General features: G+C 52.5%; 1 protein-coding gene across 5 annotated transcripts in view; it reads right to left on the bottom strand.

The window, feature by feature from the left end:
- LOC137367113 (disintegrin and metalloproteinase domain-containing protein 12-like) overlaps positions 1-17,889 on the bottom strand; it is a 544,479-nt gene that overhangs the window by 198,728 nt on the left and 327,862 nt on the right. For all 5 annotated transcript variants that reach the window (XR_010973684.1, XM_068028577.1, XM_068028570.1 and 2 more), the window contains exon 14: positions 8,802-8,997. Coding sequence is in view for 4 of the 5 variants with exons in the window: in XM_068028577.1 (XP_067884678.1) it covers positions 8,802-8,997 (196 nt within the window). In the remaining variant the exon portion in view is untranslated. The remainder of the gene's footprint in view (positions 1-8,801; positions 8,998-17,889) is intronic.

Genomic DNA, 17,889 nt, shown 5'->3' on the forward strand with positions numbered 1-17,889 from the left:
GAAACCCGGACCTCAAACTCTGAAACCCAGACCTCAACCTCTGAAACCCAGACCTCAAACTCTGAAACCCGGACCTCACACTCTGAAACCCGGACCTCAAACACTGAAACCTGCACCTCAAACTCTGAAACCCGGACCTCACACTCTGAAACCCGGACCTCACACTCTGAAACCCGGACCTCAAACTCTGAAACCCAGACCTCAAACTCTGAAACCCAGACCTCAAACTCTGAAACCCGGACCTCACACTCTGAAACCCGGACCTCAAACTCTGAAACCCAGACCTCACACTCTGAAACCCAGAGCTCAAACTCTGAAGCCCAGACCTCAAACTCTGAAACCCGGACCTCAAACTCTGAAACACGGAGCTCAAACTCTGAAACCCAGACCTCAAACTCTGAAACACGGAGCTCAAACTCTGAAACCCGGACCTCAAACTCTGAAACCCAGACCTCAAACTCTGAAACACGGAGCTCAAACTCTGAAACCCGGACCTCAAACTCTGAAACCCAGAGCTCAAACTCTGAAACACGGAGCTCGATCTGTGAAACACGGAGCTCAAACTCTGAAACTCAGACCTCAAACTCTGAAACACGGAGCTCGAGCTGTGAAACACGGAGCTCAAACTCTGAAACCCAGACCTCAAACTCTGAAACCCGGACCTCAAACTCTGAAACACGGAGCTCAAACTCTGAAACCCGGACCTCAAACTCTGAAACACGGAGCTCAAACTCTGAAACCCGGACCTCAAACTCTGAAACACGGAGCTCGAGCTGTGAAACACGGAGCTCAAACTCTGAAACTCAGACCTCAAACTCTGAAACACGGAGCTCGAGCTGTGAAACACGGAGCTCAAACTCTGAAACCCAGACCTCAAACTCTGAAGCCCAGAGCTCAAACTCTGTAACACGGAGCTCGAGCTGTGAAACACGGAGCTCAAACTCTGAAACCTGGACTCAAACTCTGAAACCCAGAGCTCAAACTCTGAAACCCTGCCCTCAAACTCTGAAACCCGGCCCTCAAACACTGAAATCCGGCCCTCAAACACTGAAACTCAGAGCTCAAACTCTGAAACCCGGCCCTTAAACTCTGAAACCCGGCCCTCAAACCCTGAAACCCGGACCTCAAACTCTGAAACCCGGCCCTCACACTCTGAAACCCGGCCCTCAAACACTGAAACTCGGCCCTCACACTCTGAAACCCGGCCCTCAAACACTGAAACCCGGCCCTCAAACTCTGAAACCCGGACCTCAAACTCTGAAACCCAGACCTCAAACTCTGAAACCTGGACCTCAAACTCTGAAACACGGAGCTCGAGCTGTGAAACCCGGACCTCAAACTCTGAAACCCGGCCCTCAAACTCCGAAACCCAGACCTCAAACTCTGAAACCCGGACCTCAAACTCTGAAACTCAAACCTCAAACTCTGAAACCCGGACCTCAAACTCTGAAACCCGGACCTCAAACTCTGAAACCCGGACCTCAAACACTGAAACCCGGACCTCAAACTCCAAAACCCAGACCTCAAACTCTGAAACCCGGCCCTCAAACTCCGAAACCCAGACCTCAAACTCTGAAACCCGGACCTCAAACTCTGAAACCCAGACCTCAAACTCTGAAACCCGGACCTCACACTCTGAAACCCGGACCTCAAACTCTGAAACCCAGACCTCAAACACTGAAACCCGGACCTCACACTCTGAAACCCGGACCTCAAACTCTGAAACCCAGACCTCAAACACTGAAACCTGCACCTCAAACTCTGAAACCCGGACCTCACACTCTGAAACCCAGACCTCAAACTCTGAAACCCGGACCTCACACTCTGAAACATGGACCTCAAACTCTGAAACCCAGACCTCAAACTCTGAAACCCGGACCTCACACTCTGAAACCCGGACCTCAAACTCTGAAACCCAGACCTCACACTCTGAAACCCGGACCTCAAACTCTGAAACCCAGACCTCAAACTCTGAAACCTGGACCTCACACTCTGAAACACGGACCTCAAACACTGAAACCTGGACCTCACACTCTGAAACACGGACCTCAAACACTGAAACCTGCACCTCAAACTCTGAAACCCGGACCTCACACTCTGAAACCCGGACCTCAAACTCTGAAACCCAGACCTCAAACTCTGAAACCTGGACCTCACACTCTGAAACACGGACCTCAAACACTGAAACCTGCACCTCAAACTCTGAAACCCGGACCTCACACTCTGAAACCCGGACCTCACACTCTGAAACCCGGACCTCAAACTCTGAAACCCAGACCTCAAACTCTGAAACCCGGACCTCAAACTCTGAAACCCGGACCTCACACTCTGAAACCCGGACCTCAAACACTGAAACCCGGACCTCAAACACTGAAACTCGGACCTCACACTCTGAAACTCGGAGCTCAAACTCTGAAACTCGGAGCTCAAACTCTGAAACTCGGAGCTCAAACTCTGAAACTCGGACCTCAAACACTGAAACTCGGAGCTCAAACACTGAAACCCGGACCTCAAACTCTGAAACCTGGACCTCAAACTCTGAAACTCGGAGCTCAAACTCTGAAACTCAGACCTCAAACTCTGAAGCCCGGACCTCAAACTCTGAAACCCGGACCACAAACTCTGAAACCCGGACCTCAAACTCTAAAACCTGGACCTCAAACTCTGAAACTCGGAGCTCAAACTCTGAAGCCCGGACCTCAAACTCTGAAACCCGGACCACAAACTCTGAAACCCGGACCTCAAACTCTAAAACCTGGACCTCAAACTCTGGAACCCGGACCACAAACTCTAAAACCTGGACCTCAAACTCTGAAACCCGGACCTCAAACTCTGAAACCCAGACCTCAAACTCTGAAACCCAGACCTCAAACTCTGAAACCCGGACCTCACACTCTGAAACACGGACCACAAACTCTGAAACCCGGACCTCAAACTCTAAAACCTGGACCTCAAACTCTGAAACCCGGACCTCAAACTCTGAAACCCAGACCTCAAACTCTGAAACCCAGACCTCAAACTCTGAAACCCGGACCTCACACTCTGAAACCCGGACCTCAAACTCTGAAACCCAGACCTCAAACTCTGAAACCCGGACCTCACACTCTGAAACCCGGACCTCAAACTCTGAAACCCAGACCTCAAACTCTGAAACCTGGACCTCACACTCTGAAACACGGACCTCAAACACTGAAACCTGCACCTCAAACTCTGAAACCCGGACCTCACACTCTGAAACCCGGACCTCACACTCTGAAACCCGGACCTCAAACTCTGAAACCCAGACCTCAAACTCTGAAACCCAGACCTCAAACTCTGAAACCCGGACCTCACACTCTGAAACCCGGACCTCAAACTCTGAAACCCAGACCTCACACTCTGAAACCCAGAGCTCAAACTCTGAAGCCCAGACCTCAAACTCTGAAACCCGGACCTCAAACTCTGAAACACGGAGCTCAAACTCTGAAACCCAGACCTCAAACTCTGAAACACGGAGCTCAAACTCTGAAACCCGGACCTCAAACTCTGAAACCCAGACCTCAAACTCTGAAACACGGAGCTCAAACTCTGAAACCCGGACCTCAAACTCTGAAACCCAGACCTCAAACTCTGAAACCCGGACCTCAAACTCTGAAACCCGGACCTCAAACTCTGAAACCTGGACCTCAAACTCTGAAACCCAGAGCTCAAACTCTGAAACACGGAGCTCGAGCTGTGAAACACGGAGCTCAAACTCTGAAACCCGGACCTCAAACTCTGAAACACGGAGCTCGAGCTGTGAAACACGGAGCTCAAACTCTGAAACTCAGACCTCAAACTCTGAAACACGGAGCTCGAGCTGTGAAACACGGAGCTCAAACTCTGAAACCCAGACCTCAAACTCTGAAACCCAGAGCTCAAACTCTGTAACACGGAGCTCGAGCTGTGAAACACGGAGCTCAAACTCTGAAACCTGGACTCAAACTCTGAAACCCAGAGCTCAAACTCTGAAACCCGGACCTCAAACTCTGAAACCCGGCCCTCAAACACTGAAATCCGGCCCTCAAACACTGAAACTCAGAGCTCAAACTCTGAAACCCGGCCCTCAAACTCTGAAACCCGGCCCTCAAACCCTGAAACCCGGACCTCAAACTCTGAAACCCGGCCCTCACACTCTGAAACCCGGCCCTCAAACACTGAAACCCGGCCCTCACACTCTGAAACCCGGCCCTCAAACACTGAAACCCAGCCCTCAAACTCTGAAACCCGGACCTCAAACTCTGAAACCCAGACCTCAAACTCTGAAACCTGGACCTCAAACTCTGAAACACGGAGCTCGAGCTGTGAAACCCGGACCTCAAACTCTGAAACCCGGCCCTCAAACTCCGAAACCCAGACCTCAAACTCTGAAACCCGGACCTCAAACTCTGAAACTCAAACCTCAAACTCTGAAACCCGGACCTCAAACTCTGAAACCCGGACCTCAAACTCTGAAACCCGGACCTCAAACACTGAAACCCGGACCTCAAACTCCGAAACCCAGACCTCAAACTCTGAAACCCGGCCCTCAAACTCCGAAACCCAGACCTCAAACTCTGAAACCCGGACCTCAAACTCTGAAACCCAGACCTCAAACTCTGAAACCCGGACCTCAAACTCTGAAACCCAGACCTCAAACTCTGAAACCCGGATCTCACACTCTGAAACCCGGACCTCAAACTCTGAAACCCAGACCTCAAACACTGAAACACGGACCTCACACTCTGAAACCCGGACCTCAAACTCTGAAACCCAGACCTCAAACTCTGAAACCTGGACCTCACACTCCGAAACACGGACCTCAAACACTGAAACCTGCACCTCAAACTCTGAAACCCGGACCTCACACTCTGAAACCCAGACCTCAAACTCTGAAACCCGGACCTCACACTCTGAAACCCGGACCTCAAACTCTGAAACCCAGACCTCAAACACTGAAACCCGGACCTCACACTCTGAAACCCGGACCTCAAACTCTGAAACCCAGACCTCAAACTCTGAAACCTGGACCTCACACTCTGAAACACGGACCTCAAACACTGAAACCTGGACCTCACACTCCGAAACACGGACCTCAAACACTGAAACCTGCACCTCAAACTCTGAAACCCGGACCTCACACTCTGAAACCCAGACCTCAAACTCTGAAACCTGGACCTCACACTCTGAAACACGGACCTCAAACACTGAAACCCGGACCTCACACTCTGAAACCTGGACCTCACACTCTGAAACACGGACCTCAAACACTGAAACCTGCACCTCACACTCTGAAACCCAGACCTCAAACTCTGAAGCCTGGACCTCACACTCTGAAACACGGACCTCAAACACTGAAACCTGCACCTCAAACTCTGAAACCCGGACCTCACACTCTGAAACCCGGACCTCACACTCTGAAACCCGGACCTCAAACTCTGAAACCCAGACCTCAAACTCTGAAACCTGGACCTCACACTCTGAAACACGGACCTCAAACACTGAAACCTGCACCTCAAACTCTGAAACCCGGACCTCACACTCTGAAACCCGGACCTCACACTCTGAAACCCGGACCTCAAACTCTGAAACCCAGACCTCAAACTCTGAAACCCAGACCTCAAACTCTGAAACCCGGACCTCAAACTCTGAAACCCGGACCTCAAACTCTGAAACCCAGACCTCACACTCTGAAACCCAGAGCTCAAACTCTGAAGCCCAGACCTCAAACTCTGAAACCCGGACCTCAAACTCTGAAAGACGGAGCTCAAACTCTGAAACCCGGACCTCAAACTCTGAAACCCAGACCTCAAACTCTGAAACCCAGACCTCAAACTCTGAAACCCGGACCTCAAACTCTGAAACCTGGACCTCAAACTCTGAAACCCAGAGCTCAAACTCTGAAACACGGAGCTCGAGCTGTGAAACACGGAGCTCAAACTCTGAAACCCGGACCTCAAACTCTGAAACACGGAGCTCGAGCTGTGAAACACGGAGCTCAAACTCTGAAACCCGGACCTCAAACTCTGAAACCCAGACCTCAAACTCTGAAACCCGGACCTCAAACTCTGAAACCCAGACCTCAAACTCTGAAACACGGAGCTCAAACTCTGAAACCCGGACCTCAAACACTGAAACCCGGACCTCAAACTCTGAAACCTGGACCTCAAACTCTGAAACCCAGAGCTCAAACTCTGAAACACGGAGCTCGAGCTGTGAAACACGGAGCTCAAACTCTGAAACCCGGACCTCAAACTCTGAAACACGGAGCTCGAGCTGTGAAACACGGAGCTCAAACTCTGAAACTCAGACCTCAAACTCTGAAACACGGAGCTCGAGCTGTGAAACACGGTGCTCAAACTCTGAAACCCAGACCTCAAACTCTGAAACCCAGAGCTCAAACTCTGTAACACGGAGCTCGAGCTGTGAAACACGGAGCTCAAACTCTGAAACCTGGACTCAAACTCTGAAACCCAGAGCTCAAACTCTGAAACCCAGCCCTCAAACTCTGAAACCCGGCCCTCAAACACTGAAATCCGGCCCTCAAACACAAACTCAGAGCTCAAACTCTGAAACCCGGCCCTCAAACTCTGAAACCCGGCCCTCAAACCCTGAAACCCGGACCTCAAACTCTGAAACCCGGCCCTCACACTCTGAAACCCGGCCCTCAAACACTGAAACCCGGCCCTCACACTCTGAAACCCGGCCCTCAAACACTGAAACCCGGCCCTCAAACTCTGAAACCCGGACCTCAAACTCTGAAACCCAGACCTCAAACTCTGAAACCTGGACCTCAAACTCTGAAACACGGAGCTCGAGCTGTGAAACCCGGACCTCAAACTCTGAAACCCGGCCCTCAAACTCCGAAACCCAGACCTCAAACTCTGAAACCCGGACCTCAAACTCTGAAACTCAAACCTCAAACTCTGAAACCCGGACCTCAAACTCTGAAACCCGGACCTCAAACTCTGAAACCCGGACCTCAAACACTGAAACCCGGACCTCAAACTCCGAAACCCAGACCTCAAACTCTGAAACCCGGCCCTCAAACTCCGAAACCCAGACCTCAAACTCTGAAACCCGGACCTCAAACTCTGAACCCCAGACCTCAAACTCTGAAACCCGGACCTCAAACTCTGAAACCCAGACCTCAAACTCTGAAACCCGGACCTCAAACTCTGAAACCCGGACCTCAAACTCTGAAACCCAGACCTCAAACTCTGAAACCTGGACCTCACACTCTGAAACACGGACCTCAAACACTGAAACCTGCACCTCAAACTCTGAAACCCGGACCTCACACTCTGAAACCCGGACCTCAAACTCTGAAACCCAGACCTCAAACTCTGAAACCCAGACCTCAAACTCTGAAACCCGGACCTCACACTCTGAAACCCGGACCTCAAACTCTGAAACCCAGACCTCACACTCTGAAACCCAGAGCTCAAACTCTGAAGCCCAGACCTCAAACTCTGAAACCCGGACCTCAAACTCTGAAACACGGAGCTCAAACTCTGAAACCCGGACCTCAAACTCTGAAACCCAGACCTCAAACTCTGAAACCCAGACCTCAAACTCTGAAACACGGAGCTCCAACTCTGAAACCCGGACCTCAAACTCTGAAACCCAGACCTCAAACTCTGAAACACGGAGCTCAAACTCTGAAACCCGGACCTCAAACTCTGAAACCCGGACCTCAAACTCTGAAACCTGGACCTCAAACTCTGAAACCCAGAGCTCAAACTCTGAAACACGGAGCTCGAGCTGTGAAACACGGAGCTCAAACTCTGAAACCCGGACCTCAAACTCTGAAACACGGAGCTCGAGCTGTCAAACACGGAGCTCAAACTCTGAAACCCGGACCTCAAACTCTGAAACCCAGAGCTCAAACTCTGAAACCTGGACCTCAAACTCTGAAACCCAGAGCTCAAACTCTGAAACCTGGACCTCAAACTCTGAAACCCAGAGCTCAAACTCTGAAACACGGAGCTCGAGCTGTGAAACACGGAGCTCAAACTCTGAAACCTGGACCTCAAACTCTGAAACCCAGAGCTCAAACTCTGAAACACGGAGCTCGAGCTGTGAAACACGGAGCTCAAACTCTGAAACCTGGACCTCAAACTCTGAAACCCAGAGCTCAAACTCTGAAATTCGGAGCTCGAGCTGTGAAACACGGAGCTCAAACTCTGAAACCTGGACTCAAACTCTGAAACCCAGACCTCAAACTCTGAAACCCAGAGCTCAAACTCTGAAACCCAGAGCTCAAACTCTGAAACACGGAGCTCGAGCTGTGAAACACGGAGCTCAAACTCTGAAACCTGGACTCAAACTCTGAAACCCAGACCTCAAACTCTGAAACCCAGAGCTCAAACTCTGAAACACGGAGCTCGAGCTGTGAAAGACGGAGATCCAGCTGTGAAACCCGGAGCTCGAGCTCCTCCAGCTGACAACATTCTCTGCACATCAGAACATGAGAAGTGACCTTCAGCTCCCACATGGAACAGGTCATGTACTCCACGGGACTGAGATGCCCTGCCATGCCTCTATTTATTACTGTACTAACTAACTTAACAGAAATACATATAAGACTTTAAAAACTCACCAGCTACTGCAGATAAAAAAGCAAATAAGAAGCAATAGTTCCTTCCTCCTTTACATCGAATTCCCACATACGTCCGAATTGACTACTCTGTCAACAACGCAGTCAGTTCTGTGATCAATCTGTGCTCTCCACCCCCTCATGCCCAGTGCTTGAGTGTGACGGTGGTCTAATGTTATGGAAGATTCTGGTAGCCTGTACTCACCATCACCCCAAATCTCCTGGCACTGTTTATCCACAGACTGACAGGTCCCATCGTTGCAGTATAGGTTTCCATTGCTGCATGTGTGGCCATCTTTCAGATACACATTGTCGGGACAATCCGAGGAGCTGCCTGTACAGAACTCTGGCAAGTCGCATTCTCCCCTCAACGGTCGACAAACTGTGCCCGCTGGAAGAAACTGCAGAATAAAGGCAGCAATAAAATGTGCTGACATCTTAATTGGCAATTCTTCAGGGCAGGGGTAAGAGTAAGTTGGAAGTATATTCCTGGATATTCAGGTGTGTTATGTGTGCTGTGTCTGGGTGTAGAGTGTTTGCACTTATGTTGGTAATCTGTATTCAGCTGTCAGGAATGTACAAGACACTCAGGAACGATTACCTCACAGAGCGTGAGTTCAAATACCACAAGGACAATTGGGAAACTGAATTAATTAAATCCCGGAATTTGGGGCTTAGCACCAGAAAATATTATTAAAAATCCAACTGGCTGATCAAAAACTCCAATCAGCCTGATACTATGTCTGTGTAGGTGAATGGGTGAGTTAAAATATGACCCAATAATATGACTTTTAAGGCACAAACCTGTCACCAATACCTGGTCCGACTGACATGTGGCTCCAGCTTTGATATGAATCACACCACCATCCACATGCAGACGGCAGGTTAAAAAGTGAAATGTGCATAACCAGACCCAACATAATATGTACGTGCCTGTAATCATTTTCTCAGCACGTGGATATGGGGCATCTATAGGACCTGACTCAGAGAGGCAGGATGTTTATTAACATATTTAAATTGACTCCTACAATTGAAATGGGAGTCTAAATGGAAATTACCTGCTACTGCTGGGGTTCAGCAAATCTGGCATCAACCTCTCTTCCCACTCGATCACCAACTCTCCTCTCCCTCTCAATATACAACGTCTCCTCCCCCTCGAGCAACAACCTCTCCTCCCTCCCAATCATCAATCTCTCTTCCCCCTCAATCACCAACCGATCCTCCTTGCAAATCACCAAACTCCCGTCCCCCTCTCAATCGCAAACATTTCCTCTCTCCGTGAGTGGAAGCACAGTGATAGCGGTGGCAGTATAAAGGAGAGGGGCTGAGAGAGAGCACAGTGAGAGCAGAGGCAGTATAAAGGAGAGGGGCTGAGAGAGAGCACAGTGAGAGTGGAGGCAGTATAAAGGAGAGGGGCTGAGAGAGACAGCACAGTGAGACTGGTGGCAGTATAAAGGAGAGGGGCTGAGAGAGAGCACAGTGAGAGCGGAGGCAGTATAAAGGAGAGGGGCTGAGAGAGAGCACAGTGAGAGCGGTGGCAATATAAAGGAGAGGGGCTGAGCGAGAGCACAGTGAGACCGGTGGTAGTATAAAGGAGTGGGGCTGAGATAGAGCACAGTGAGACCGGAGGCAGTATAAAGGAGTGGGGCTGAGAGAGAGCACAGTGAGAGTGGTGGCAGTATAAAGGAGAGGGGCTGAGAGAGAGCACAGTGAGAGTGGTGGCAGTATAAAGGAGAGGGGCTGAGAGAGAGCACAGTGAGAGTGGTGGCAGTATAAAGGAGAGGGGCTGAAAGAGAGCACAGTGAGAGCGGAGGCAGTATAAAGGAGAGGGGCTGAGGGAGAGCACAGTGAGACCGGAGGCAGTATAAAGGAGAGGGGCTGAGAGAGAGCACAGTCAGACCGGAGGCAGTATAAAGGAGTGGGGATGGGAGAGAGCACAGTGAGAGTGGAGGCAGTATAAAGGAGAGGGGCTGAGAGAGAGAGCACAGTGAGACTGGTGGCAGTATAAAGGAGAGGGGCTGAGAGAGAGCACAGTGAGAGCGGTGGCAATATAAAGGAGAGGGGCTGAGAGAGAGCACAGTCAGACCGGAGGCAGTATAAAGGAGTGGGGATGAGAGAGAGCACAGTGAGAGCGGTGGCAGTATTAAGGAGAGGGGCTGAGAGAGAGCACAGTGTAAGCGGTGGCAGTATAAAGGAGAGGGGCTGAGAGAGAGCACAGTGAGAGTGGTGGCAGTATAAAGGAGAGGGGCTGAGAGAGAGCACAGTGAGAGTGGTGGCAGTATAAAGGAGAGGGGCTGAAAGAGAGCACAGTGAGAGCGGAGGCAGTATAAAGGAGAGGGGCTGAGAGAGAGAGCACAGTGAGACCGGAGGCCGTATAAAGGAGTGAGGCTGAGAGAGAGCACAGTGAGAGCGGTGGCAGTATAAAGGAGTGGGGCTGAGGGAGAGCACAGTGAGACCGGAGGCAGTATAAAGGAGAGGGGCTGAGAGAGAGCACAGTCAGACCGGAGGCAGTATAAAGGAGTGGGGATGGGAGAGAGCACAGTGAGAGCGGTGGCAGGATTAAGGAGAGGGGCTGAGGAAGAGGACAGTGAGACCGGAGGCAGTATAAAGGAGAGGGGCTGAGAGAGAGCACAGTCAGACCGGAGGCAGTATAAAGGAGTGGGGATGAGAGAGAGCACAGTGAGAGCGATGGCAGTATTAAGGAGAGGGGCTGAGAGAGAGCACAGTGAGACTGGTGGCAGTATAAAGGAGTGGGGCTGAGAGAGAGCACAGTGAGAGCGGTGGCAGTATAAAGGAGAGGGGCTGAGAGAGAGCAGAGTGAGAGCGATGGCAGTATAAAGGAGTGGGGCTGAGAGAGCACAGTGAGAGCGGTGGCAGTATAAAGGAGAGGGGCTGAGAGAGAGCAGAGTGAGAGCGATGGCAGTATAAAGGAGTGGGGCTGAGAGAGAGCACAGTGAGAGCGGTGACAGTATAAAGGAGTGGGGCTGAGAGAGAGCAGAGTGAGAGCGATGGCAGAATAAAGGTGTGGGGCTGAGAGAGAGCACAGTGAGAGTGGTGGCAGTATCAAGGAGAGGGGCTGAGTGAGAGCACAGTGAGAGCAGTGGCAGTATAAAGGAGAGGGGATGAAAGAGAGCACAGTGAGAGCGGTGGCAGTATAAAGGAGTGGGGCTGAGAGAGAGCACAGTGAGAGTGGTGGCAGTATAAAGGAGTGGGGCTGAGAGAGAGCACAGTGAGAGCGGTGGCAGTATAAAGGAGTGGGGCTGAGAGAGAGCACAGTGAGAGCGGTGGCAGTATAAAGGAGTGGGGCTGAGAGAGAGCACAGTGAGAGCGGAGGCAGTATAAAGGAGAGGGGCTGAGAGAGAGAGCACAGTGAGACTGGTGGCAGTATAAAGGAGAGGGGCTGAGAGAGAGCACAGTGAGAGCGGTGGCAATATAAAGGAGAGGGGCTGAGCAAGAGCTCAGTGAGAGCGGTGGCAGTATAAAGGAGAGGGGCTGAGAGAGAGCACAGTGAGAGTGGTGGCAGTATCAAGGAGTGGGGCTGAGAGAGAGCACAGTGAGACTGGTGGCAGTATAAAGGAGAGGGGCTGAGAGAGAGCACAGTGAGAGCGGTGGCAGTATAAAGGAGTGGGGCTGAGAGAGAGCACAGTGAGACTGGTTGCAGTATAAAGGAGAGGGGCTGAGAGAGAGCACAGTGAGACTGGTGGTAGTGTAAAGGAGTGGGGCTGAGAGAGAGCACAGTGAGAGTGGTGGCAATATAAAGGAGAGGGGCTGAGCGAGAGCACAGTGAGACCGGTGGTAGAATAAAGGAGTGGGGCTGAGAGAGAGCACAGTGAGACCGGTGGTAGTATAAAGGAGTGGGGCTGAGAGAGAGCACAGTGAGACCGGTGGTAGTATAAAGGAGTGGGGCTGAGAGAGAGCACAGTGAGACCGGAGGCAGTATAAAGGAGTGGGGCTGAGAGAGAGCACAGTGAGAGCTGTGGCAGTACAAAGGAATGAGGCTGATTGAGAGCACAGTGAGAGCAGTGGCAGTGTAAAGGAGAGGGGCTGAGAGAGAGCACAGTGAGAGCGGAGGCAGTATAAAGGAGAGGGGCTGAGAGAGAGCACAGTGAGAGTGGAGGCAGTATAAAGGAGAGGGGCTGAGAGAGAGAGCACAGTGAGACTGGTGGCAGTATAAAGGAGAGGGGCTGAGAGAGAGCACAGTGAGAGCGGTGGCAATATAAAGGAGAGGGGCTGAGCGAGAGGACAGTGAGACCGGTGGTAGTATAAAGGAGTGGGGCTGAGATAGAGCACAGTGAGACCGGAGGCAGCGTAAAGGAGTGGGGCTGATAGAGAGTGGTGGCAGTATAAAGGAGAGGGGCTGAGAGAGAGCACAGTGAGAGTGGTGGCAGGATAAAGGAGAGGGGCTGAGAGAGAGCACAGTGAGAGTGGTGGCAGTATAAAGGAGAGGGGCTGAAAGAGAGCACAGTGAGAGCGGAGGCAGTATAAAGGAGAGGGGCTGAGAGAGAGCACAGTGAGAGCGGTGGCAGTATAACGGAGTGGGGCTGAGAGAGAGCACAGTGAGAGCAGTGGCAGTATAAAGGAGAGGGGATGAAAGAGAGCACAGTGAGAGCGGTGGCAGTATAAAGGAGTGGGGCTGAGAGAGAGCACAGTGAGAGTGGTGGCAGTATAAAGGAGTGGGGCTGAGAGAGAGCACAGTGAGAGCGGTGGCAGTATAAAGGAGTGGGGCTGAGAGAGAGCACAGTGAGAGCGGTGGCAGTATAAAGGAGTGGGGCTGAGAGAGAGCACAGTGAGAGCGGAGGCAGTATAAAGGATAGGGGCTGAGAGAGAGAGCACAGTGAGACTGGTGGCAGTATAAAGGAGAGGGGCTGAGAGAGAGCACAGTGAGAGCGGTGGCAATATAAAGGAGAGGGGCTGAGCAAGAGCTCAGTGAGAGCGGTGGCAGTATAAAGGAGAGGGGCTGAGAGAGAGCACAGTGAGAGTGGTGGCAGTATCAAGGAGTGGGGCTGAGAGAGAGCACAGTGAGACTGGTGGCAGTATAAAGGAGAGGGGCTGAGAGAGAGCACAGTGAGAGCGGTGGCAGTATAAAGGAGTGGGGCTGAGCGAGAGGACAGTGAGACCGGTGGTAGTATAAAGGAGTGGGGCTGAGATAGAGCACAGTGAGACCGGAGGCAGCATAAAGGAGTGGGGCTGAGAGAGAGCACAGTCAGACCGGAGGCAGTATAAAGGAGTGGGGATGGGAGAGAGCACAGTGAGAGTGGAGGCAGTATAAAGGAGAGGGGCTGAGAGAGAGAGCACAGTGAGACTGGTGGCAGTATAAAGGAGAGGGGCTGAGAGAGAGCACAGTGAGAGCGGTGGCAATATAAAGGAGAGGGGCTGAGAGAGAGCACAGTCAGACCGGAGGCAGTATAAAGGAGTGGGGATGAGAGAGAGCACAGTGAGAGCGGTGGCAGTATTAAGGAGAGGGGCTGAGAGAGAGCACAGTGTAAGCGGTGGCAGTATAAAGGAGAGGGGCTGAGAGAGAGCACAGTGAGAGTGGTGGCAGTATAAAGGAGAGGGGCTGAGAGAGAGCACAGTGAGAGTGGTGGCAGTATAAAGGAGAGGGGCTGAAAGAGAGCACAGTGAGAGCGGAGGCAGTATAAAGGAGAGGGGCTGAGAGAGAGAGCACAGTGAGACCGGAGGCCGTATAAAGGAGTGAGGCTGAGAGAGAGCACAGTGAGAGCGGTGGCAGTATAAAGGAGTGGGGCTGAGGGAGAGCACAGTGAGACCGGAGGCAGTATAAAGGAGAGGGGCTGAGAGAGAGCACAGTCAGACCGGAGGCAGTATAAAGGAGTGGGGATGGGAGAGAGCACAGTGAGAGCGGTGGCAGGATTAAGGAGATGGGCTGAGGAAGAGGACAGTGAGACCGGAGGCAGTATAAAGGAGAGGGGCTGAGAGAGAGCACAGTCAGACCGGAGGCAGTATAAAGGAGTGGGGATGAGAGAGAGCACAGTGAGAGCGATGGCAGTATTAAGGAGAGGGGCTGAGAGAGAGCACAGTGAGACTGGTGGCAGTATAAAGGAGTGGGGCTGAGAGAGAGCACAGTGAGAGCGGTGGCAGTATAAAGGAGAGGGGCTGAGAGAGAGCAGAGTGAGAGCGATGGCAGTATAAAGGAGTGGGGCTGAGAGAGCACAGTGAGAGCGGTGGCAGTATAAAGGAGAGGGGCTGAGAGAGAGCAGAGTGAGAGCGATGGCAGTATAAAGGAGTGGGGCTGAGAGAGAGCACAGTGAGAGCGGTGACAGTATAAAGGAGTGGGGCTGAGAGAGAGCAGAGTGAGAGCGATGGCAGAATAAAGGTGTGGGGCTGAGAGAGAGCACAGTGAGAGTGGTGGCAGTATCAAGGAGAGGGGATGAAAGAGAGCACAGTGAGAGCGGTGGCAGTATAAAGGAGTGGGGCTGAGAGAGAGCACAGTGAGAGTGGTGGCAGTATAAAGGAGTGGGGCTGAGAGAGAGCACAGTGAGAGCGGTGGCAGTATAAAGGAGTGGGGCTGAGAGAGAGCACAGTGAGAGTGGTGGCAGTATAAAGGAGTGGGGCTGAGAGAGAGCACAGTGAGAGCGGAGGCAGTATAAAGGAGAGGGGCTGAGAGAGAGAGCACAGTGAGACTGGTGGCAGTATAAAGGAGAGGGGCTGAGAGAGAGCACAGTGAGAGCGGTGGCAATATAAAGGAGAGGGGCTGAGCAAGAGCTCAGTGAGAGCGGTGGCAGTATAAAGGAGAGGGGCTGAGAGAGAGCACAGTGAGAGTGGTGGCAGTATCAAGGAGTGGGGCTGAGAGAGAGCACAGTGAGACTGGTGGCAGTATAAAGGAGAGGGGCTGAGAGAGAGCACAGTGAGAGCGGTGGCAGTATAAAGGAGTGGGGCTGAGAGAGAGCACAGTGAGACTGGTTGCAGTATAAAGGAGAGGGGCTGAGAGAGAGCACAGTGAGACTGGTGGTAGTGTAAAGGAGTGGGGCTGAGAGAGAGCACAGTGAGAGTGGTGGCAATATAAAGGAGAGGGGCTGAGCGAGAGCACAGTGAGACCGGTGGTAGAATAAAGGAGTGGGGCTGAGAGAGAGCACAGTGAGACCGGTGGTAGTATAAAGGAGTGGGGCTGAGAGAGAGCACAGTGAGACCGGTGGTAGTATAAAGGAGTGGGGCTGAGAGAGAGCACAGTGAGACCGGAGGCAGTATAAAGGAGTGGGGCTGAGAGAGAGCACAGTGAGAGCTGTGGCAGTACAAAGGAATGAGGCTGATTGAGAGCACAGTGAGAGCAGTGGCAGTGTAAAGGAGAGGGGCTGAGAGAGAGCACAGTGAGAGCGGAGGCAGTATAAAGGAGAGGGGCTGAGAGAGAGCACGGTGAGAGTGGAGGCAGTATAAAGGAGAGGGGCTGAGAGAGAGAGCACAGTGAGACTGGTGGCAGTATAAAGGAGAGGGGCTGAGAGAGAGCACAGTGAGAGCGGTGGCAATATAAAGGAGAGGGGCTGAGCGAGAGGACAGTGAGACCGGTGGTAGTATAAAGGAGTGGGGCTGAGATAGAGCACAGTGAGACCGGAGGCAGCATAAAGGAGTGGGGCTGAGAGAGAGTGGTGGCAGTATAAAGGAGAGGGGCTGAGAGAGAGCACAGTGAGAGTGGTGGCAGGATAAAGGAGAGGGGCTGAGAGAGAGCACAGTGAGAGTGGTGGCAGTATAAAGGAGAGGGGCTGAAAGAGAGCACAGTGAGAGCGGAGGCAGTATAAAGGAGAGGGGCTGAGAGAGAGCACAGTGAGAGCGGTGGCAGTATAAAGGAGTGGGGCTGAGAGAGAGCACAGTGAGAGCAGTGGCAGTATAAAGGAGAGGGGATGAAAGAGAGCACAGTGAGAGTGGTGGCAGTATAAAGGAGTGGGGCTGAGAGAGAGCACAGTGAGAGTGGTGGCAGTATAAAGGAGTGGGGCTGAGAGAGAGCACAGTGAGAGCGGTGGCAGTATAAAGGAGTGGGGCTGAGAGAGAGCACAGTGAGAGCGGTGGCAGTATAAAGGAGTGGGGCTGAGAGAGAGCACAGTGAGAGCGGAGGCAGTATAAAGGAGAGGGGCTGAGAGAGAGAGCACAGTGAGACTGGTGGCAGTATAAAGGAGAGGGGCTGAGAGAGAGCACAGTGAGAGCGGTGGCAATATAAAGGAGAGGGGCTGAGCAAGAGCTCAGTGAGAGCGGTGGCAGTATAAAGGAGAGGGGCTGAGAGAGAGCACAGTGAGAGTGGTGGCAGTATCAAGGAGTGGGGCTGAGAGAGAGCACAGTGAGACTGGTGGCAGTATAAAGGAGAGGGGCTGAGAGAGAGCACAGTGAGAGCGGTGGCAGTATAAAGGAGTGGGGCTGAGCGAGAGGACAGTGAGACCGGTGGTAGTATAAAGGAGTGGGGCTGAGATAGAGCACAGTGAGACCGGAGGCAGCATAAAGGAGTGGGGCTGAGAGAGAGCACAGTGAGAGTGGTGGCAGTATAAAGGAGAGGGGCTGAGAGAGAGCACAGTGAGAGTGGTGGCAGGATAAAGGAGAGGGGCTGAGAGAGAGCACAGTGAGAGTGGTGGCAGTATAAAGGAGAGGGGCTGAAAGAGAGCACAGTGAGAGCGGAGGCAGTATAAAGGAGAGGGGCTGAGAGAGAGCACAGTGAGAGCGGTGGCAGTATAAAGGAGTGGGGCTGAGAGAGAGCACAGTGAGAGCAGTGGCAGTATAAAGGAGAGGGGATGAAAGAGAGCACAGTGAGAGCGGTGGCAGTATAAAGGAGTGGGGCTGAGAGAGAGCACAGTGAGAGTGGTGGCAGTATAAAGGAGTGGGGCTGAGAGAGAGCACAGTGAGAGCGGTGGCAGTATAAAGGAGTGGGGCTGAGAGAGAGCACAGTGAGAGCGGTGGCAGTATAAAGGAGTGGGGCTGAGAGAGAGCACAGTGAGAGCGGAGGCAGTATAAAGGAGAGGGGCTGAGAGAGAGAGCACAGTGAGACTGGTGGCAGTATAAAGGAGAGGGGCTGAGAGAGAGCACAGTGAGAGCGGTGGCAATATAAAGGAGAGGGGCTGAGCAAGAGCTCAGTGAGAGCGGTGGCAGTATAAAGGAGAGGGGCTGAGAGAGAGCACAGTGAGAGTGGTGGCAGTATCAAGGAGTGGGGCTGAGAGAGAGCACAGTGAGACTGGTGGCAGTATAAAGGAGAGGGGCTGAGAGAGAGCACAGTGAGAGCGGTGGCAGTATAAAGGAGTGGGGCTGAGAGAGAGCACAGTGAGACTGGTTGCAGTATAAAGGAGAGGGGCTGAGAGAGAGCA

This window comes from Heterodontus francisci, chromosome 1, assembly GCF_036365525.1.
Source record: "Heterodontus francisci isolate sHetFra1 chromosome 1, sHetFra1.hap1, whole genome shotgun sequence".
In the NCBI taxonomy this organism is placed as follows: Eukaryota; Metazoa; Chordata; class Chondrichthyes; order Heterodontiformes; family Heterodontidae; genus Heterodontus; species Heterodontus francisci.